Raw genomic sequence first — 22,528 nt, forward strand, 5'->3', positions numbered from 1 at the left:
GGAAGAAAATGTGTGTGAACATTGCAAACGAGGTACTCAAAGTTCTCTCAGATCTCCTTGGCCACGAGAACCACGAGGTAATTTTATAGCTAATACTTGCAGGTATAAAGAAGGAAGGAGGCAAAGATAAAACACTTTTAGAAATCAAAACAGAACATATTTATTGCAAATAAAAACCTGGGTGTGTGACTGTTTCTGAAAATACCTTGGTGGGGAATTGAAGTTCTTCATCTTGGGAAATTATCTGGACTCTGCAAAGGCAGTCTTCTTTCCCCTCCACCCTCTTTTTAGAATTCTCAAAGGGTAACAGAAAAAGTAAGAAATGTCAGACAGCTGTATCGTTCTTACCAAGCCCATTTGGATTCCAGACTGCCAGTTCCTGGAATTATCTTCAAAGTATCTCTCTGACCCCGAGTCACAACGCTCTGTGTCATGCGGTCCTTCTGCAGAAACCAACATGTTGCTCTCACGATTCCAGATCTCAGCATCTGGAGTTGTCAGGACACAGAGACACCTGCTTCCATGGCTTTGGAGGGCAATTTGCAAACTGAAAGTATTGCATTAATAGCAGCAGCGCCTTGGTGGCAGCCGCTGATGGGAACTGCAGTCCAAAACAGCTGGCGGGCTCCGGTATGGAGAAGATTGCCTTTGTACCTGGAACTGTATGACTGGAGAACTCTTGTGGAGCAAAGAATTCCACAGCCTGGGTTCAGTGGTGGAAAACAGTATCCTTCCTTCCCGTCAACCACGCTTTAGACCAGTGGTGGCCAAACTTGGCCCTCCAGCTGTTTTGGGACTACAGTTCCCATCATCCCTGACCACTGGTCCTGTTAGCTAGGGATGATGGGAGTTGTAGTCCAACAACTGCTGGAAGGCCAAGTTTGGCCACTACTGCTTTAGATGGTGGCAGGACATGCCGAAGGGCCTCTCCACCTAACTTCGGTGCAGTGGTTCTCAAAGGGTGTGCTGCACCACACTGGTTTGGCAGGAGAAGATGGCGGGAAGATTCAAGGGCAATCAAAGAAAAAATTGATCATTTCAATGACGTATCGTATAGTATCCACGCCTCTCTTCATGAGCATTGGCTATTCTTTTGCAGTTTTCCAAGACATACTGTTGTGAACAAGTACCGTATTTTTCGCCCCATAAGACGCACTTTTTCCCCTCCAAAAATGAAGGGAAAATCTGGGTGCGTCTTATGGGGCGAATGCAGGCTTTCGCTGAAGCTTGAAGAGCGAGAGGGGTCGGTGCGCACCGACCCCTCTCGCTCTCCAGGCTTCAGGAAGATATCCGCCGCCCAGGCAGCCCTGTGGGAGGTCCCACAGGGTTGCCTAGGCTGCGGATAGCAGCCTGCTTCTTGGAGCGTCGGGCGCCCTGAAGGCAGAGCGCCCGACGCTTCGGGAACAATTCCGCCGCCCAGGCAGCCCTGTGGGAGGTCCCGCAGGGTTGCCTAGGCTGCGGATAGCAGCCTGCTTCTCGGAGCGTCGAGCGCCCTGAAGGCAGAGCGCCCGACGCTTCGGGAACCATTCCGCCGCCCAGGCAGCCCTGTGGGAGGTCCCACAGGGCTGCCTAGGCTGCGGATAGCAGCCTGCTTCTCGCAGCGTCGAGCGCCCTGAAGGCAGAGCGCCCGACGCTTCGGGAACCATTCCGCCGCCCAGGCAGCCCTGTGGGAGGTCCCACAGGGCTGCCTAGGCTGCGGATAGCAGCCTGCTTCTCGCAGCGTCGAGCGCCCTGAAGGCAGAGCGCCCGACGCTTCGGGAACAATTCCGCCGCCCAGGCAGCCCTGTGGGAGGTCCCGCAGGGCTGCCTAGGCTGCGGATAGCAGCCTGCTTCTCGCAGCGTCGAGCGCCCTGAAGGCAGAGCGCCCGACGCTTCGGGAACCATTCCGCCGCCCAGGCAGCCCTGTGGGAGGTCCCACAGGGTTGCCTAGGCTGCGGATAGCAGCCTGCTTCTCGCAGCGTCGAGCGCCCTGAAGGCAGAGCGCCCGACGCTTCGGGAACAATTCCGCCGCCCAGGCAGCCCTGTGGGAGGTCCCGCAGGGCTGCCTAGGCTGCGGATAGCAGCCTGCTTCTCGCAGCGTCGAGCGCCCTGAAGGCAGAGCGCCCGACGCTTCGGGAACCATTCCGCCGCCCAGGCAGCCCTGTGGGAGGTCCCACAGGGCTGCCTAGGCTGCGGATAGCAGCCTGCTTCTCGCAGCGTCGGGCGCCCTGAAGGCAGAGCGCCCGACGCTTCGGGAACCATTCCGCCGCCCAGGCAGCCCTGTGGGAGGTCCCACAGGGCTGCCTAGGCTGCGGATAGCAGCCTGCTTCTCGCAGCGTCGAGCGCCCTGAAGGCAGAGCGCCCGACGCTTCGGGAACAATTCCGCAGCCCAGGCAGCCCTGTGGGAGGTCCCACAGGGCTGCCTAGGCTGCGGATAGCAGCCTGCTTCTCGCAGCGTCGAGCGCCCGACGCTTCGGGAACAATTCCGCAGCCCAGGCAGCCCTGTGGGAGGTCCCACAGGGCTGCCTAGGCTGCGGATAGCAGCCTGCTTCTCGCAGCGTCGAGCGCCCTGAAGGCAGAGCGCCCGACGCTTCGGGAACCATTCCGCAGCCCAGGCAGCCCTGTGGGAGGTCCCACAGGGCTGCCTAGGCTGCGGATAGCAGCCTGCTTCTCGCAGCGTCGAGCGCCCTGAAGGCAGAGCGCCCGACGCTTCGGGAACCATTCCGCAGCCCAGGCAGCCCTGTGGGAGGTCCCACAGGGCTGCCTAGGCTGCGGATAGCAGCCTGCTTCTCGCAGCGTCGAGCGCCCTGAAGGCAGAGCGCCCGACGCTTCGGGAACCATTCCGCAGCCCAGGCAGCCCTGTGGGAGGTCCCACAGGGCTGCCTAGGCTGCGGATAGCAGCCTGCTTCTCGCAGCGTCGGGCGCCCTGAAGGCAGAGCGCCCGACGCTTCGGGAACCATTCCGCAGCCCAGGCAGCCCTGTGGGAGGTCCCACAGGGCTGCCTAGGCTGCGGATAGCAGCCTGCTTCTCGCAGCGTCGAGCGCCCTGAAGGCAGAGCGCCCGACGCTTCGGGAACCATTCCGCAGCCCAGGCAGCCCTGTGGGAGGTCCCACAGGGCTGCCTAGGCTGCGGATAGCAGCCTGCTTCTCGCAGCGTCGAGCGCCCTGAAGGCAGAGCGCCCGACGCTTCGGGAACCATTCCGCAGCCCAGGCAGCCCTGTGGGAGGTCCCGCAGGGTTGCCTAGGCTGCGGATAGCAGCCTGCTTCTCGGAGCGTCGGGCGCCCTGAAGGCAGAGTGCCCGACGCTTCGGGAACAATTCCGCCGCCCAGGCAGCCCTGTGGGAGGACCCGCAGGGATGTCTAGGCTGCGGATAGCAGCCTGCTTCTCGGAGCGTCGGGCGCCCTGAAGGCAGGGTGCGCAAGGCTTGGGGCGGCAGCGGACTGCTTGCGCGCACCTAGAAGCTTGGGGCGCGCTGAGGTCAGCGCGCCCCAAGCTTCTGCATGCCGGCAAGCAGTCCGCTGCCGCCCCAAGCCTCCCGCACCCGGCAGGAGGTCCCGCCGGGTGCGCAAGGCTTGGGGCGGCAGCGGACTGCTTGCGCGCACCTAGAAGCTTGGGGCGTGCTGAGGTCAGCGCGCCCCAAGCTTCTGCATGCCGGCAAGCAGTCCGCTGCCGCCCCAAGCCTCCCGCACCCGGCAGGAGGTCCCGCCGGGTGCGCAAGGCTTGGGGCGGCAGCGGACTGCTTGCCGGCATGCAGAAGCTTGGGGCGCGCTGACCTCAGCACGCCCCAAGCTTCTGGATTAGCGCAGGGGTCCGCTAGCCCTGGGAGAGGCGCCGGCTCTCCCACGCTAGCGGAGACCTTGCCGGCACGCAGAAGCTTGGGGCGCGCTGAGCTCCGCACGCCCCAAGCTCCTGGTGTAGCGCAGCGCACCTGGGGGGGAAATAAAAATTTTTTCCTTCATTTCCCCCCCTAAAATCTAGGTGCGTCTTATGGGCCGGTGCGTCTTATGGGGCGAAAAATACGGTACTTTCAACTTGACAAATGTGAAATATCAGAAAAGAGAAAGGCCTCTTTGTGTCGATGAGGAGATGAGAGTTTGTTTGTCTCAAATTAGACCTGATATATAAATGAGATTTCCCAGCAAAATCAAGCTCACAACTCTCATTGCATTTGTGTACATACTTAAGGTGCATACATGTACTTTGAGAATGATTCCTGTTCTTATGTAGCTAAATTGTTTTATACTTTCTGGGTGTCCTATAAAATAGTTGTGTTCTGTGTTATAAATGAAGCACTGCTAGCGGGTGTTTTTTGTTTTGTTTCCCAATATATTTCTTTATCAATAAAAAAGCTGGGTGTAGCACAAGCAAATTGTTTTCTGAAAGTGTGGCCCAGAGAAGAAAGTTTGAGAACCACCGCCTTGGTGAATGACAAGGGTCAGGTGGTAGTGACAGTCTTTTAAGCATCCTGGTCACAAGCCATTTAGGTCTTTGTAGATAAGTCAGTTCAATTGCGACAGGAAACATGATTATTTTTTATTGGTGTGTTTTTATGATGTGTTCACTTTTTATTTAAGCGGCTTTGAGAACACTTCTCATGACTAAAATGGATAGTGTTTCGTATTCAAAGGGTTTCATATTCTTAACTTATTCTTTGTATTCTGATCTTATACATCTTTGCAAGGTAGGTCAGGCTTAATCCCTCCAAATTGCACCTTGGGGATAGAGACTCAGAGAGGTTGGCTTGCCTAAGGTCTCCAATTGAGTTAATGGTGGAAGTGAAATATGACCTGGGGACTTCCTGGCTTGTACATTGCACTTTTAGCTATAATACTACATGGTGAGTTAAGGAAGAACAAGCGAAGGTGCAGGGCAGCTTGGAAAGGCATTGCTGAAGATGTGGTTCTTGAGGGGAGGTGGGACAGAAGAGGGAGAGGATGAGCATTAGACAGTGTCTCAGGTGGTGGGAAATGGGCTTATACATTGCTTTTCATTTGCAGATTCATCCGTACGTGAATGGGGCACTTTACAGCATCCTCGCTATTCCATCCATACGAGAAGAAGCTCGAGCAATGGTGAGAGAGCCTGGGCTGATGTTTATTTGCTCTAAACAAGGCAAGGGGCTAAGTCAGCAGCAGTGAATGAGAGAAAGCTAGGATTTCCTAATAATTGCCTCACTTTCAGTTGCAATACTTAGCTTTTAAGTTGTATTTTTTCCTTCCTTGAAAAGGTCTCATGCCTCAATGGGATACTTGGTTTCTGAAGGAGATCTCAGCCCCCTCCTTCGTGGGTGTGCTGACAGAATGATACTATGCCCCCAGTAGCATGGGTGCTGTTTCCCCATGATGTGATCCCATGCTACTTTTTAAGGGAAATTCAAATTACATCCATGGTAATTTCCAGAGCAACTACTTGGTTAATCCACACATTCTGTATTAAGGTCTTCCTTAATGGGTACCCATTCCCAGTGAGTTAGCTATGCTTACTACGGATCTGTCCTTTCACTTACTCCAAATCCCAGAGCTCTCCACCTTGTCCCTTTAACATTCAGAATATCTCTGATGGATAAGATCGAAGGCTCATCCAGTCCAGCAATCTTTTCTCATGCTGGACATCAAGATGCCTGTGGGAATTTGTTTCCTTCATTGCTCAGAACTGCAAGTGGACCATCTATTGATAATTAACAGCTTTGTTTGAAGTAAGTTTACCCAGCAGGGAGTACCTTTGAGTTGATTGTCACTGGGTTTTTCTTCTAAGTATGTGCACATCAGATTGCAACCAAAATAAAGCACATCTTTGGGGGGGGGGGGTCCCACCCTCCAGGTATATGGGCCTTCCCAGGGATGGTAGTTCTTTCAGTAAATGCATAGCAAAATGACAACGAAAGCACACCTGAGTTGGCATTCTGTTTCTCTCTCTCCTTTTTCTGAACACAAGCCATGACCTCAAAGCCTGAGACCCATCAGCAGTGTTGATCTTCCATGTTCTGGTGCTCTGTCCACTTAGGATCTGAGCGTGTTGCCAGCAGCTGCAGCAGTGCTGCTCAGGACAATGGAGAAAGACCAGTGGGCTTGGGCCAAGGATGAGTTTTGCCAGCTGCTTCCTAAGGAGCATTTGCAAGGTCCCAGAATGGTGTAGGCTGAATCAGTTCCATCCCTTGCAAGAAGTTATCTGTGTTAAATTAGGGCTTTAATGGAACTGCAGGGCATTGTGAAAGAGGCAGTACGCCATCCTTGTAAGTTGGTCTTGCTGAATGGGAAGAGGTGATGAATTGCCTTCTGCAGAAATGTTTTGGTGGGAGATAACAATCCACCACAACTAAACAGCCCAACAAAAGCTGGTATCTGTTCTGATTTGTGCTAGCTCTCACTCTGGGTCTGTGCCATTATGCGAAATCCATTTTAAGTGCAAGCCTGATGGATGTTTGTGTTCTTGCCTGTGATTCTTATCTTATCTCCCCTAGCCTATTCTAAAAAGCTATCTGAGAACACACTGCAGCAGGGTTTTTAAATTGGTGGATCAAATGGCTTTGTTTTTAAATTGCTACTCACCATCAACTCATCCTGTATCACTTGAGAAGGAAAGATGGAAGAATCTCCCCAGGAGAAGCTTTGATGTTCTTAATTTAGAAGAGAATCTTATTATTGGCTTGGCAACTTCTAATAGGCAAAAAATGCAAGCAGACATGTTTGGATTTTTCCTCCCTAATGGACAAATGGGATGTTGTTGTTGTTTAGTTGTTTAGTTGTTTAGTCGTGTCCGACTCTTCATGACCCCATGGACCAGAGCACGCCAGGCACTCCTGTCTTCCACTGCCTCCCGCAGTTTGGTCAAACTCATGCTGGTAGCTTCAAGAACACTGTCCAACCATGTTGTCCTCTGTCGTCCCCTTCTCCTTGTGCCCTCCATCTTTCTCAACTTCAGGGTCTTTTCCAGGGAGGCTTCTCTTCTCGTGAAGTGGCCAAAGTCTTGGAGCCTCAGCTTCAGGATCTGTCCTTCCAGGGAGCACTCAGGGCTGATTTCCTTAAGAATGGAGAGGTTGGATCTTCTTGCAGTCCATGGGACTCTCAAGAGTCTCTTCCAGCACCATAATTCAAAAGCATCCATTCTTCGGCGATCAGCCTTCTTTATGGTCCAGCTCTCACTTCCATACATCACTACTGGGAAAACCATAGCTTTAACTATACGGACCTTTGTTGGCAAGGTGATGTCCCTGCTTTTTAAGATGCTGTCTAGATTTGTCATTGCTTTTCACCCAAGAAGCAGGTGTCTTTTAATTTCGTGACTGCTGTCACCATCTGCAGTGATCATGGAGCCCAGCCTTTCGCATGATGAATTCTGCATATACAGTGGTGCCCCGCAAGACGAATGCCTCGCAAGATGGAAAACCCGCTAGACGAAAGGGTTTTCCATTTTGGAGGTGCTTCGCAAAACAAATTTCCTATGGGCTTGCTTCGCAAGACGAAAATGTATTGCGAGTTCCTGCGGGGTTTTTTCCCTCCCCCCCTTTCCTCAAGCCGCTAAGCCGCTTATCAGCTGATCCGCTAAGCCGCTAAGCCACTTATCAGCTGATCCGCTAAACCGCTTATCAGCTGATCCGCTAAGCCGCTAATAGCGCTAATCCGCTAAGCCGCTAATGGGCTTGCTTCGCAAGACGAAAAAACCGCAAGACGAAGAGACTCGCGGAACGGATTCTTTTCGTCTTGCGAGGCACCACTGTAAGTTTAATAAACAGAGAGACAATATACAGCCTTGTCGTACTCCTTTCCCAATTTTGAACCAATCAGTTGTTCCATATCCAGTTCTAACTGTAGCTTCTTGGCCCTCATAGAGATTTCACAGGAGACAGTTGAGGTGATCAGGCACTCCCATTTCTTTAAGAACTTGCCATAGTTTGCTGTGGTTGACACAGTCAAAGGCTTTTGCATAGTCAATGAAGCAGAAGTAGATGTTTTTCTGGAACTCTCTAGCTTTCTCCATAATCCAGCGCATGTTTGCAATTTGGTCTCTGGTTCCTCTGCCCCTTCGAAATCCAGCTTGCACTTCTGGGAGTTCTCGGTCCACATACCGCTTGAGCCTGCCTTGTAGAATTTTAAGCATAACCTTGCTAGCGTGTGAAATGAGTGCAGTTGTGCGGTAGTTGGAGCATTCTTTGGCATTGCCCTTTTTTGGGATTGGGATGTAGACTGATCTTCTCCAGTCCTCTGACCACTGCTGAGTTTTCCAAACCTGCTGGCATATTGAGTGTAGCACCTTAACAGCATCATCTTTTATAATTTTAAATAGTTCAGCTGGAATATCATCACTTCCACTGGCCTTGTTATTTGCAGTGCTTTCTATAGCCCATTTGACTTCACTCTCCAGGATGTCTGGCTCAAGGTCAGAAACCACACTACCTGGGGTGTATGAGACTTCCATATCTTTCTGGTATAATTCCTCTGTGTATTCTTGCCACCTCTTCTTGATGTCTTCTGCTTCTGTTAGGTCCTTACCACTTTTGTCCTTTATTATGGTAATCTTTGTACGAAATGTTCCTTTCATATCTCCAATTTTCTTGAACAGATCTCTGGTTTTTCCCATTCTGTTGTTTCCTCTATTTCTTTGCATTGCTCGTTTAAGAAGGCCTTCTTGTCTCTCCTTGCTATTTTTTGGAAATCTGCATTCAGTTTCCTGTATCTTTCACTATCTCCCTTGCATTTTGCTTGCCTTCTCTCCCCTGCTATTTGTAAAGCCTCGTTGGACAGCCACTTTGCTTTCTTGCATTTCCTTTTCATTGGGATGGTTTTTGTTGCTGCCTCCTGTAGAATTTTATGAGCCTCCATCCATAGTTCTTCAGGCACTCTGTCCACCAAATCTTAATCCTTAAACTTGTTCCTCACTTCCACTGTGTATTCATAAGGGACTTGATTTTGATTGTTTCTTACCGGCCCAGTGGTTTTTCCTACTTTCTTCATTTTAAGCTTGAATTTTGCTATAAGAAGCTGATGATCTGAGCCACAGTCAGCTCTGGGTCTTGTTTTAGCTGACTGTTTAGAGCTTCTGCATCTTTGGCTGCAGAGAATATAATCAATCTGATTTCAATGCTTCCCATCTGGTGGTGTCCATGTGTAGAGTCGTCTCTTGTGTTGTTGGAAAAGAGTGTTTGTGATGACCAGCTTGTTCTCTTGGCAGAACACTATTAGCCTTTGCCCTGCTTCGTTTTGAATTCCAAGGCCAAACTTGCCAGTTGTTCCTTTTATCTCTTGACTCCCTACTTTAGCATTCCAATCCCCTATAATGAGAAGAACATCCTTCTTTGGTGTCAATTCTATAAGGTGTTGTAAGTCTTCATAGAACTGGTCAATTTCAGCTTCTTCAGCACCAGTGGTTGGTGGATAAACTTGGATTACTGTGATGTTAAAAGGTCTGCTTTGGATTCGTATCAAGATCATTCTATCATTTTTCAGATTGCATCCCAGTACAGCTTTCGCCACTCTTTTGTTGACTATGAGGGCCACTCCATTTCTTTTGCGGGATTCTTGCCCACAGTAGTAGATATGATAGTTATCCGAACTGAATTCGCCCATTCCCGTCCATTTTAGTTCACTGATGCCCAGGATGTCAATATTTATTCTTGCCATCTCATTTTTGACCACATCCCAGCTTACCAAGGTTCATGGTTCTTACATTCCAGGTTCCTATGCAATATTTTTCTTTACAGCATTGGACTTTCCTTTCGCTTCCAGGCATATCCGCAGCTGAGCGTCCTTTCGGCTTTGGCCCAGCCGCTTCATCAGCTCTGAATCTACTTGTACTTGTCCTCCGCTCTTCCTCAGTAGCATGTTGGACACCTTCCGACCTGAGGGGCTCATCTTCCAGCGTCATAACTTTTATATGCCTGTTGTCTTTGTCCATGGAGTTTTCTTGGCAGGAGTACTGGAGTGGCTTGCTGGTTCCTGCTCCGGGTGGATCACGTTTGGTCAAAACTCTCCACTATGACCTGTCCATCTTGGGTGGCCCTGCACGGCATAGCTCATAGCTTCTCTGAGTTATTCAAGCCCCTTCGCCACGACAGGGCAGTGAGGACAAATGGGATACAATACCTAATACTATACTTGTATTAGGAGCAGCTAAAGGCTAACTTGCTACTTGGTGACTTTTAATAAGTTCCTGTATGCAGTGTTATTTTTCTAGAAAAAGAGGTGCCAGAACTCACCATGAACACCTCCCTTGTTCTCTTAGAATGGCAGTGGCACCCACCTGAGAGGTGCCGGAACTGAGTTCTGGTGAGTTCTGGCTGAAAAAAAGCCCTACCCAAAGTGCTATTTGGGTACTGTTCTGGTTTGGCCTCTGCGAGATATGGAAGACTTTGAGAAGCTGTGAACCACATTTGTTTGAGAGTTTTCACTATTACACATTATGCAGTCGAGTTTCCCGCATTTGGAGAAATTGCAGGGGTCAGCACACCCAGTCTTAAATCATTCTGTGTTTGACTTAGGTGTCAGAAATATGTCTGCTGTGGATGTTGTGGAAGGCTTTTTCCCTCCCATGGCCAGGCACTGCTCTGGGGGATGGAGAGAACAGAATGTCTGCAGTTGGGCACAGCTCTCCCACCGCAACGTTCTTTTCTGAAGCTAAACAAACCAGTGAAATGACCCTTTGCTGAGGTCACCCATATGATCCACTGACACAGCTCTGTTTTCCAACCCGTCCAGGAAATGGAAGACATTCTGCGCTGCTACATCGAGGAAGGAAATGCTGATATGATCCAGCAGATTGAGTTTATTATCAAGCAGCTTAAATCAGGTCAGAGGGACACACAGTCGCATCTGGGCTGAAAATCTTTATTAAAAAGCTTTTGTTGCTCTCAGGCAAAGGACTGGAAGAAGTGAAGGCAGGCTAAGGGGTTTCAGACCGAGAGCACCAGTCTTTATAAAAATGTTTATATACCACTACAGTGGTGCCCCGCTAGACGAAAGGGTTTTCCGTTTTTGAGCAGCTTCGCAAGACGAATTTCCCTATGGGCTTGCTTCGCAAGACGAAAACGTCTTGCGAGTGTTCCGGTTTTTTTCCGCTCCCCCCTTTTTCTAAGCCGCTAAGCCACTAATAGCCTTTTAGCCGCTAAGCCTTTAATAGCCGCTAAGCCGCTAATAGCGCTAAGCCGCTAATAGGGTTGCTTCGCAAGACGAAAAAACCGCTAGACGAAGAGACTCGCGGAATGGATTATTTTCGTCTTGCGAGGCACCACTGTATTCATTTTTTAAAAATCATAAGTCTTTATAATTTTATGCAAAATCATGCAGTAAAAAAACATTTAAAATGTTAAGATCAGAAATCAGCTAGCTGTTATGGAAATATTATGGAACTTGCCCAGGGAAGTTCGCCAGGCACCTTCACTATACACCTTTAGGTGCCAGACGAAAAGGTTCCTTTCTAACCAGGCCTTTGCCTGACCTGATCTACATCCTATAACCTTTTTGAAATGCTGGCTCTTTTCAGGGTGTTTTTTTTTTTCTTCTTTACTGGGTTGTTGTTTGTATTTTGATTTTATGTATGTGGTCCTTTATGTGAACCACCCTGAGACCTTCGGGTATAGAAATGAAATAAAATAAAATACGTGCTTTTAATTCCCTGCATAAAATACGTGCTTTTAATTCCCTGCATAAGCCTAATGGAAATAGACTTAAAACAAATGGGTTGTTGGCAACATGTTTCTTAAACTTACCTGATCTCCCCTGGAATAGAAACTTTTTCAGCAGATGTTTTAAAGCTGAAACAGAAGGTGCGTCTTCTAGGATCAATTCACACAACCCTTGCAATGATAACCACGTATACATAGAAGTAAACCCCACTGATTTCATTTGGAAAGACTTCCAGATGATTGCAGCCTGGCAGCATTTTCCTAAACCTGTTCACTTGCAGGTAAACTCCACTGAGTTCATTGGCGCTTACTTCCAAGTAATTGTGCTTATGATTGCAGCCTTACAGCATCGCAGTAATTGTGTTTACTCATGAATAAGGCCCACTTATTTCAGCCAGACTTACTTCTTAGTAAGTGAATTAGTATTGCAGCTTTTAGCATGGCAATTTCATCTCTGTCGCCTTTCAGCCCATCATGAGGCAGTCACGTGATTGTTCTGTGTGGTCAGCTGCAGAGCACGATTCATTTAACATATCAGTGGAAATTTTGCAGCAATGTGCTTGAATACTATAGTTTGGCCACGATCAAAATAGCCACTAGCTGTGAGCTGAACTGTATTGTGACTCAGCTAGTCATTTCTCCGCTTGCAAATACATTTAGATTACAAATTACGGAGGGGTTAGGTGTCTTAAGAGTACTTACAGGCAAGATCTTACTGCGATAAACAGGTTGTTGAGTTACTATAAATGTGTTTTTTTTTAAAACTTAACTGAGAGCACCCTTCTCTCAATAAACACTCATCTAGTAGCACACATATATTAGGAACATTAAATATTAGGAAGAACTTTCTGATGGCATGAGTGTCAGCATTGCCCTTGAGCCAGTGAAACCAACTGGACTCACACACTTCAGCCCTGACTGGGCTAGGCAAGCTGGGCAGCACTTCCAGAGACCACCTTCTGCACAGGAACAGGTCAAAGTGCTGTGGACTCACAGCTTAGAGTTGTGAGCACCGGATTCACTCCAACAAGAAGACAGTCGTCGCACAGCAGAGTACAGCAGAGTATAACAGAGCATAAACGACTCGCAGAGCAGCTCTGTAGAATATATTCTTTTATTCTATCTACAACTATAATACACAACTATGTACAGAGCTAAATGAGGTCTAAGCGAAAATGCTGAACTGCACTGAGTGTCTGCAGCTGCTCTTAGCAGCAACCTTATCTATACACATGATCTCTCTCTAACACTCAGTCTCTCTCTCTCTCTTTGATGTGAGGCTGGAGCGGAATAAGTAGAGAGCAGAAACCGCCCCCTCCTTTCTGGAGAATCAGCAGAGAACATCAGCAGATTCTTGGATATGGGAGGGGTGAAATCTCCTCAGTGAGCTGTTTGACAGTGGAATGGACTTTCTTGGAAGGCAGTTGTCAGGGAACTGCCATCAGCTCAGAGGCGAGAGGTGGAAGGGCAGTTGTGTTACAGGGAGCCTCCGAAGGTCTTGCGAAGTAGTTCTTCCTCTGGCGAGGAGGGAAGCCACACCTCCAGTGGGGAGGGGTGCAAGGATCAGAAGATGCTAGGGAGAGCCTCAACACTGAGTCTGAGCAAAGCGGAGGGGAGGCGAGTCCCCCTTTGCCAGCGCCCGTTCTGCGCAGTAGTCTTCGGCGCAGAGAGAGGAGGAGAAGGTTGGGGGTCACATGGCTGTTATGCTGGGGAAAGTATAAGGACCGCCCACTCCCAGAGTCTACTAGCGACTGAGCAGACATGGACTTGCGACACTCTGCACTGTAAATACTGTATTTTGTATTTTTCGCCCCATAGGACGCACTTTTTCCCCTCCAAAAATGAAGGGGAAATCTGTGTGCGTCCTATGGGGCGAATGCAGGCTTTTGCTGAAGCTTGGAGAGCGAGAGGGGTCGGTGCGCACCAACCCCTCTCGCTCTCCAGGCTTCAGAAGCTATCAGCAAGCCTGGGGAGCCCACGGGAGTTCCTGCAGGGCTCCCTAGGCTGCGGATAGCAGCCTGCTGCCTGGAGCACGGGGCGCCCTCCGGAGGGCGCCCGGTGCTTCGCGCAGGTGTCTGCAAGCCTTGCGAGCCCGGCGGGAGTTGCCGCGAGCTCGCAAGGCTTGCAGATAGCAGCCTGTTCTGGGGGCGGGGGAAGCCCGGGCTTCCCCCGCCCCAGCCCCACGGCTGGGGGGGAAATAATTTTTTTTAATTCATTTCCCCCCCCCAAAAAGGAGGTGCGTCCTATGGGCCAGTGCGTCCTATAGGGCAAAAATACGGTAGTTTGTACAGATAATAAAGCCTGGGAAAGACAGGTTGGAGTCTTGCTTGTTTGCTCCCGAGCAACCACATCAGCACCTGATAGCAGTGGACTCTCCTTCATTGGAGGTTTTTAAGCAGAGGTTGGATGGTGTCAGGGGTACAGGGACAGAGGCACAGGGAAGGCAGGAAATGGAGAGCGATGGAGAGGAATCCCAGGACAGCGAGGAAGAGGATAGCAATGACGCAAGGGATTCCATGAGTCTCTCCAGCGAATCAGAGGATTCCCAGAAGGGGGCGCCTGTGGTAAGGGCAAGGGGAGCCCCAGGGGGAAAGTGTCAGGAGCGGGGGGCCAGCAGGGGACCCCAAAGCGGCAGCTGGGAATCAGGGCCAGCCTCCCCACCAGAGCGCAGCGAAGGGGGGGGGAGGTTCCAGTGTGTCAGAGGGAGCAGCTCCGGTGACAGACAAAGGGGAGGGATCAGAGCAAGCCGTTCTCCCGGAAGAGGAGGAGGGCAGTGAGGGGAGTAGCATAACTGTCAAAAGGAAGGTCAGAGGTTGGGCGCGCGCGCCAAGTTCAAATGAGGAGGCGCGCGGAAGAACAGGGAGCCCGGAGGAGGAGGGGCCAGGTCCCAAAGCCCGCAGGAGGGGGCAGGAGCAGTCTGGAGACTCCGCTTCAGGAGAATCCAGGAGGGGAGGAACCCCGGCGGGCAGAAAGACCCTGCGGAAAAGGAAAGAGAGAAAAAGGTGGAGCAGCGTTAGCTTATTAAACTGGTGTAGGGGAGGGACCGATTCAGAGGGGACTTCTAACGTCTAAGGCTAAGAGACGCGGGGCTGCGCGCCTCGGTTGTGGAACCAATAATGAACTGCAATAAACATCCTTGTATATAAGAAGAACTTGGCGTTGGTCTTTTGTGTGCTGAGACCTGAGGCAGCCCTGACAGATGGTCATCTGAGAACAGGATGCTGGACTGGACGGGCCATTGGCCTGACTCAACGGGCTCTTCTTATAAGAAGGCAGCAGAGGGTCAGTCTTTCTCTTACCTGAAAAACCTTGGACAAGAAGCAGCAGCTTGGCAGCATTCCTCCTTGCAAATGCCAGTGTCCCAAAGGGAGCGATGCTTATCATGATTTCAAGTTTTATGTGGCTGTTCTTGGATGTTGTTGTTGTTTTAAACCCTCTCCCCTGGAGGTTTGCCAGGAGGAATGTCACCAAGCTGCTACTCACTGCAGTTCTGCTGTTGCCCCAAGCACTGTTCTGCAAGAGAAAGGTTGCATCTGTCTGCTACCTCACCTCTCCCAACACAAAATGTTGCAGCTTTGCCCGGCCCCCCAGCCCAATTGCAAAGAACTTCCGAGGCCATTTTAAGGCCACTCCTCTATAAAGTGATGGAAAATGGTTAGGCCAAATGCCTTAACACAGCACTACTTTCATTATGGCTTGTGCAGGGAAATGTCCCCTTTGGAACATGCCCAAAGAGAGTAAAAATATCAGTCAGTGTTGAAAATGAGGGTAGTGGTGGGTGGACGGGGACCCGCTACATGAAACTTCTGATGAAGCAAACTGCTGTGCTCATTTTCTCTTATGTTTCATCTTGTTTCCTTCTAGAAGATCCATTGGATGATAGCGCTGAGTCTGATGATGAGGAGAAGGAAGATAATGACGAGGTAAGTTTTATAAGCTGGATGCCTGAAAGCCTTAAGAGTTCATTGTGCCTCATGCGAGGCTGGAATACTTGACCGTCATAATATCTCTGCGCCCCATAACATTTCTGGGTCGATCAATTTTGGCTACCTGTGCTAGCCAACAAAAAGTTTGTGTTACCAGCTCCTGCCTCCCAGAAGGGCAGGTTCTTGCCTTGGCCTCTTCCTCTACCTGTGGGACACAGCATGACATTGGGCAGGGGGATTTACTGCCCCTCTGTCCACCTGTTGGCTTGAAGCTGCCAAGAGCAGGAGAGTTTTGCAAGCTGGAGGTGGGGAGGCAGGTCCACTTGCTCTACCAAGCAAGTCCTGGGGCACCTACATCCTCCAGTTTGGCGCTAGAGATGATGGGAACTACGAGTTGCATCTATTTTCTCCCTCTCTACACCTGATGGCTTCTCAGAGGAATGGATCTCTGTCTCCTGCTTTCAACTCTGAGCTGCGGTCAGGGAGCAGAGACCCACCGTGGCTCTGTACTTTCACCTGACGATTGCAGAGGCAAAAGAAACCCGAGGCTTCAGCTGAACTTTGTGGCTGGGTTTATTTATTGATAAAAATATTTCTATACCACTGTGTCACACATCACAGTGGTTTTACAGCAATAAAAACAAAACCATACAATATAAGCAGCATAAAATAAGACTTAACACTTCACCATTGTGGCTGGATGTATTCTTAATTGCCTGCAAAGGCCTGGCGGACTAGAAAACTTCTCAGCAGATGTTTAAAGGTTGGCACAGAAGGCAGCGTATTCCACAGGACTGGGCCAGTGACACCGGAGGCTCCGTTTATGGGCCCAATAAATATGAACTACAAAAGTTGGGATCCTCTGCAAACCTGTGCCAAAGTTTTGCAGGGTGGTTGTTGTTTTTTTGCAGTGAAAACATCACCATGAGTTCTTCTGCCACAGTACAATCAGAACCAATATTACATTTGCCTTACAAAACGTATTTGGCAACTGTGATCCGTAAAATTAGACTTGCAGAGAACTTCTTATACCTGCTTCTGGGATAACTGAAATGGATGTGACCGATGTCCTCTTTTGCCACCCACCACAAACGGAGCAATTGCTTCTTAAACCTAGGGTTGATAGCTATGACCCCAGGTTTGAGAAGCAATTGATGAGTTGCTGGGGCGCTGCAAAATGGGGTGTTTTTTGCTGCAAAACGCTGCAAAAGTTTGGCACAGATTTGGAGGGGATCCCAAATTTGGGGGTTCATAGTGGAGCCTCATCAACTCAAGGAATGACCAGTGATGCTCCTGCGGGTTATCTGAGTGTTTGAGCTGCGGTCCAAGGGTTTGGGGCGATCCCTTAGGTACCCTGGACCTCCAGAAATGGGCTTACTCTCCAAAACAAGATGGACAAAACTCTGTACTTTTGCATCTGAGATGCTATGGGGTGGGGTGAAGAGAAACTTCCCTGAAGCCACAGAATCAGGATTTGGACCTAGGTATTTCCCTGTCACACTGTTCCTCTTCATCCCCTCCCCAAGTCTTCTTCCTGAATATAGTCACATGGCTCATTCCATCCAGTTAGGAATCCTGTATTGAGTGGGATGGCATAGTTTATATCAGTTCCGGTGAGGTCACAGCATGAAGTGAAATCACAAAGCATTTTATTAGCCTTGGACAGATCACTGAAGGCAATTTGGTGAGGGCAAGTGAGGGGCAATTCAAATGAATAAATGAGCATGTTTGCAAGGAGTGTTGAAAAAAGGGGAAATGTTTTTTGACACTGCCAAAGCATGCACAAAAAAGTGAAACAGTTTTAGCTCGGTCCTAATCCTTGGGCTTGTTATGTGGACGTGCTGACCTGTCTTAATTACCAGGCCAACCTGCAGAGCATGTTTTAAAGAAGATGCTCTGATAATAAGCCTCCATCCGCCCTGCTTGCATTCCTCCACTGCAGCAATATCTGGGGCATCTGTGCCAGCACGATTGCAACTGGTGAGAAATTCCTGGAAAAATACTGGGATATAAATAGTGTGAAATTTGTGGGCTTGAAAGGATCATTTGCCAAAGCAAATGTCTCTGTCTCAGAGGCCTCTGTCTCATGTTCAGCAAGGCAAAAAGGACAAGCTGTGTGGGCTATTTAAAGGGAAGATGAGGCTGTAGTTTGGGATTACCTGGAAATACCCAAAAGACTTAGGGCAGAGCCCACCAAGAAGGTCTCCTGTTTAGGGCCCACTGTGACTGATGGGAGGATTGTAAAATATTCCTAAGAGTGCATTCCCGTTTCACCTTCCAAGTTACAGAGCACCTTTCATTCACCAGGGTGGAAAGGCAAGCAGTTCTAAGCTTTACATTTTACTTATTTGTGTAACCGAAGTCACACACGCCTCCCCCCCCCCCAATTGCTGTGGGTCTATTTCTTTGGCTGTGTAGCAATGGTTGTTGTTCACAGGACTGTAGACAGTATGAATGAAGCATCATTGACTGATGCATGTCAATTTTTTCTTGACCTTTCTGATCTGTAGTCAAGCAGGTTTTGCAGGTCTTTGAAGCACTGTGAAGATCTGCAGAACATGTCTGATTAGCAAACATAGTGAGACAGTTGGGGGGGGCACGGGAACCCCAAACCTGAATGTGTGAAGTATGACTTGCAGACTGCTACAATGAGCCAGGATCCTGATTCTCTTTGCTTGCGTTCAGCTAGGCTGTGAGTTTCAGTTCCCTGGTACATCTTTTAACAGTGCTGGACAGGTTGCCTTTTTTGTAGAATGAGGACTAAGACCTTTTTCTGGTTGGGGTGGGTGGGAGATGTTTGCTCACAGCTGACCAGCTCTTCTGCACATGGGCTGCTTGGCCTTGACTTATGGGTATGATCTGATTCAGGTCCACAGCTCATGTCTAGCATACATAGACCACTGAATCTCTTGCACCTTAATCTCCTCTTGCCTACACAAGAGGCCCATGGTGCAACTTGGCTCCTGACGGAGAGATAGTAACTTCATAGCTGAGAAGTGGTTTGAATCCAGATGGAGCACACTGCCCACACTGACTCTTTCCCCTTTGCATGTGTGAAGAGATGCATGTGTTTGACCTTTGCCCTGTGGGCAATCTGCTTTTGTTGATCAAGACTAGAGAGTTACAGTGGTGCCTCGCAAGACGAAAATCGTCTAGCGGTTTTTTCGTCTTGCGAAGCAAGCCCATTGACAGATTAGCGGATTAGCGGCTTTTAGCGGCTTTTAGCGGCTTTTAGCGGCTTATCTGCTGATCGGATCAGCTGATAAGTGGCTTAGCGGCTTAGAAAAAGGGGGGGGGAGGAAAAGAAACCAGCAGGAACTCGCAAGACATTGTCATCTTGCGAAGCAAGCCCATAGGAGATTCGTTTTGCGAAGCACCTCCAAAACGGAAAACTCTTTCGTCTAGCGAGTTTTCCGTCTTGCGAGGCATTCGTCTTGCGGGGCACCACTGTATTCCTTTTATGGAGGGGCAGGGGAGACGTGGGAATGCTTGAGTGGATAGACTTCTGATTGAACCAGCAAGGCTGCCGCTGTCATCTTCTGTAGTTGAATTATCCATCGGACAATAGCATCCTTGTACTCTTTTGCCACCACACCCTGATAGCCAGGACCCTCCCAAAGACCCTCCCACCGTGGAGCCACCTCCAGCACTTCCTCCTATCAGTGATGTCCCTGGTAACAGTCTGGATGCCAATTGGACACTGGAACTATCTCCTCCTCCTAGGTCATAGAGCACCCAATTGCTTGCCCAGTCTCAGGACCCCTGTCATTGGCTGCACCAAAGGTTGTGCCCACCCCACGCTTCAAAAGGAAGAGGCAGAGTGGCCTGTGGCTTGTTGGATCAACTTCTTAGCTTGCCTCTGGCCATGCAATTCACCTAATGTGCCTTTTAAGCCTTGCCTCTGCACTGTAATGATTTAAGCATTAACTATTTTGGCAGAGACTGAAATCCGAGTTCTCTCCGTCCAGTTGAGAGCCAGGCCTTTTCTGTTCTTACCCTTGTAATTCTATTCCTCCGCTTGGGCAGGTTTAATCCTTGGATTGCAAAATGGGTTTGCAGGCCATGACCTCCTGAATGTCACCAGGGATACTTAGCAGCTTCTCGCAGGATATTGTTCCTGGTTTTTGAGCAAATAGTCGTTTGTTGACACACGGCAAGCGGTTGGACCCCTTCTCCTTTCAGAATGCAGGAAGGAATGATCTGCTGTTGTGAGGTGGTGAAATTGTGTAAGGGACTGACCGGTCTACCAAGGTCTACCAAGGTCTTAGCCTGCAAGAGGAAGAGTTGAAGGATGTAGAAGCATCCTGAAACCACAAACCTACTCCCTTTGTCAGTGTCAAGAAAGGTGTGAACCTATGTCAACACATTCTTTCCGTAACCCAGGAAATAAAATGCCATCCTCCCAAACTGTGCCAAGGAGGAGGCTTTCTATTCCCGTGATTATTTTTTATTGACGTAACATTTTCTACCCCTTTCTTCTAGCGCCAGCGCACTACTTACAGGCGCCTTGGAACAGTTTAAAATCACAATATATTTTAAAAAATCTGTTATTAAAATGCAGTAAAACACAACAGAGTGGCATGGATCAGCTAGGGGCGTCCTCGTCAGAGGAAGACCAGGAGAACCTACACCAAGCCCCAGGTCAGGCTTCACCTTTGGGGTGAGGAGCCAGGATCCTGCAACAAGCCCATCTGCACCCCGAGTGAGTTTAGCCTCTGATACTGAGGCTGGACGAGTCCCAAGCCTGTGGGAAAGGCAGCGCCTTAAATGCCAGATGGTTTGTTTCTGATTCTGCTTTGGAGAACAAGCGCTACCTATGGTGTGCCATTTTGGAATTCATGAAAAACTATAGTTGGTGCTGAGCAGGAAATGGAGAAAGAAGACAGGAGAGAGGAAGGAAGGAAGGAAGGAAGCGTGAGCTCACATCATTTTCGTGATCTTCCAAATCACATTTTAGCCGATAGCCTGAATTAAGTTATAATTTTCTTCTTTTTCTCCACATGATCACGCTTGGTTATGGTTGTCTCATCCCTCCCTCCCTCTGTCTGCCTGTGTCATCTTCGCCCTTCCCGCAGCAATTGAACTTTAAATTGTAAGCATCTTGGGGCAGAGACCTGCTAGGTTTTCGCTTATGTAACTCTCTAAAGTGCCACCACATAAATAATAATTGTTAGTAATTTTAAAAATCGGTCGAATTCAGCATTACGCCATGACGAACATTCTGTCTACACAAGTGTTTCAGCTTTTCAGACTGAATTACCTCCTTTCCTCTGCTGAGCCAATTTTGGGGGGCAACGGTGGGAAGAGCCCCTTTGCTCAAGTGGGAGTCCTTGTGCAGGGCTTCCACTCCTGGGGCACGTTAATCCTGCCCATTGTTTTAATCGCTGCAGCAGTTGGTGAGTTTAATTCCTCCCATCCGCTGCACAGAGGGAGACTCACAAGGATGCTGTGTAGTATTTGGTGTAAATCAGGGAATGAAAATCATGGGCTTTGCATGTCTGCTCAATGCCTTCATTGTACAAATAGCCTGCAAACTCTGGTGGCAATTTATTTGGCTAATTTCATTTAACTGTTTAGAAAGAACATTTTGTCAGAGCTGCAGCGGAATTGAGTTAGCTTCAGTGGGGATTTGTTTGGCCGGTTTCCCTTGTATGGATCTCCTGTTCTTGTTCATGCAAAGCTCACCTTTGCAAACAGCCCCTATTTTGGAAGCCTATGCAGATTTCAGCCCCCCCTCCTTGCATCAGCAACGGTTTACTCCCAGTGAACAGTGATACCAGTGTTCTGGGTTTATTTCTTCTGGCCTTTGTCACTCTGGAGATGACACTACAGTTTTATAGCTTTCTGCTTCCTTTCAGCATGGATTTGGGCAATTCGTGTAAAAGGCACAGTAAAATCCAAGCATGCCATACTCAAAAGTCTGCGGCCACCTTGATGATTTACAGCGGTGGTTCCCAAAGGGGTCGCATTGCCCCTTGGGGGGTGATCACCTAGAGGGGTGCTAAGAGACAAGCGAGCAGCAGGGGACCTCTGAAGGGGTCAATGACTATCAGACATTGAAAAACTTGTATCTCTAGATCAGGTTCACCTGTTTTGTTGAATAGATTAAACTAAATAGTTCTAATTGGATTTTGAACAAAAAAATTCCTTCCAGTAGCACCTTAAAGACCAACTAAGTTAGTTCTTGGTATGAGCTTTCGTGTGCATGCACACTTCTTCAGATACACTGAAACAGAAGTTGCCAGATCCTTCTATATAGTGAGAAGGTGGGGAGGGGTGTTACTCAGAAGGGTGGTGGGAATGGGAGATAGGCAGATAGCTGAGAGAGCCTCTTGACGACTCTTAACGACTGTAATAGGTCTTACAGGAAAAGGCAAGGGGTGGGAAGGTGAGAAATGGTTTAGTTATGTATAGTGAGATAAGAATCCAATGTCTTTGTTCAGCCCAGGTCTTTTCATGGTTTTAAGTTTGGATTTTGAACGAATGTGCAATTGTTGCTGGATTTTATTAAGTCATAAGCTTCCTTAGTGGGTCATGCAAACCGCTATTCTGAATAATGCTTTTTATAGGGTAGGGGGTACTGGAGATGTGTTGATGGAACCAAAGGGGTGGTGGACCAAAAGCGTTTGGGAACCACTGATTTGCAGGATGTTCCCCTTGCCAGCCAGCTTGCGTTGAGCTGACATAACCCCTGTGTGCTTGTTGTCTGGGCAGCATGGTTGCCCCTACTTCCATGGCTGCTTCCATGCTGCTTCAGGTAACTTCAGAGAACAAGTGTGGCACAGGGGCTAGGAGCACCCCAGACCATGCACTTGCTCCTTCAGAGTGAGCTCAGCCCTGTCCAGAACAGGCAACTTCTCCAACGCCCCAGACAAGGGAACCACCTCTCCACGGAGCCTCCGCCTTCTTCAGATCCAGTTTCACTTTATTGATCCTGATCAGACACCAGTCCAAAACCTGCACAGCATCTCCCAACTCAGACAATACAGAGAAATAGAGCTGGGTC

The 22,528-nt window shown here is 49.1% G+C and overlaps 1 protein-coding gene across 5 annotated transcripts in view; it reads left to right on the forward strand.

Annotated features, from left to right (window-relative positions):
- The window catches only part of ARMC9 (armadillo repeat containing 9), a 98,275-nt gene that overhangs the window by 48,837 nt on the left and 26,910 nt on the right, over positions 1-22,528 (forward strand). For all 5 annotated transcript variants that reach the window (XM_081190156.1, XM_081190158.1, XM_081190157.1 and 2 more), the window contains 4 exons: positions 1-77; positions 4,977-5,051; positions 10,671-10,761; positions 15,461-15,519. In XM_081190156.1, the coding sequence (XP_081046282.1) occupies positions 1-77; positions 4,977-5,051; positions 10,671-10,761; positions 15,461-15,519 (302 nt within the window). The remainder of the gene's footprint in view (positions 78-4,976; positions 5,052-10,670; positions 10,762-15,460; positions 15,520-22,528) is intronic.

Source organism: Podarcis bocagei (assembly GCF_964188305.1).
Source record: "Podarcis bocagei genome assembly, chromosome: 4".
Taxonomy (NCBI): Eukaryota; Metazoa; Chordata; class Lepidosauria; order Squamata; family Lacertidae; genus Podarcis; species Podarcis bocagei.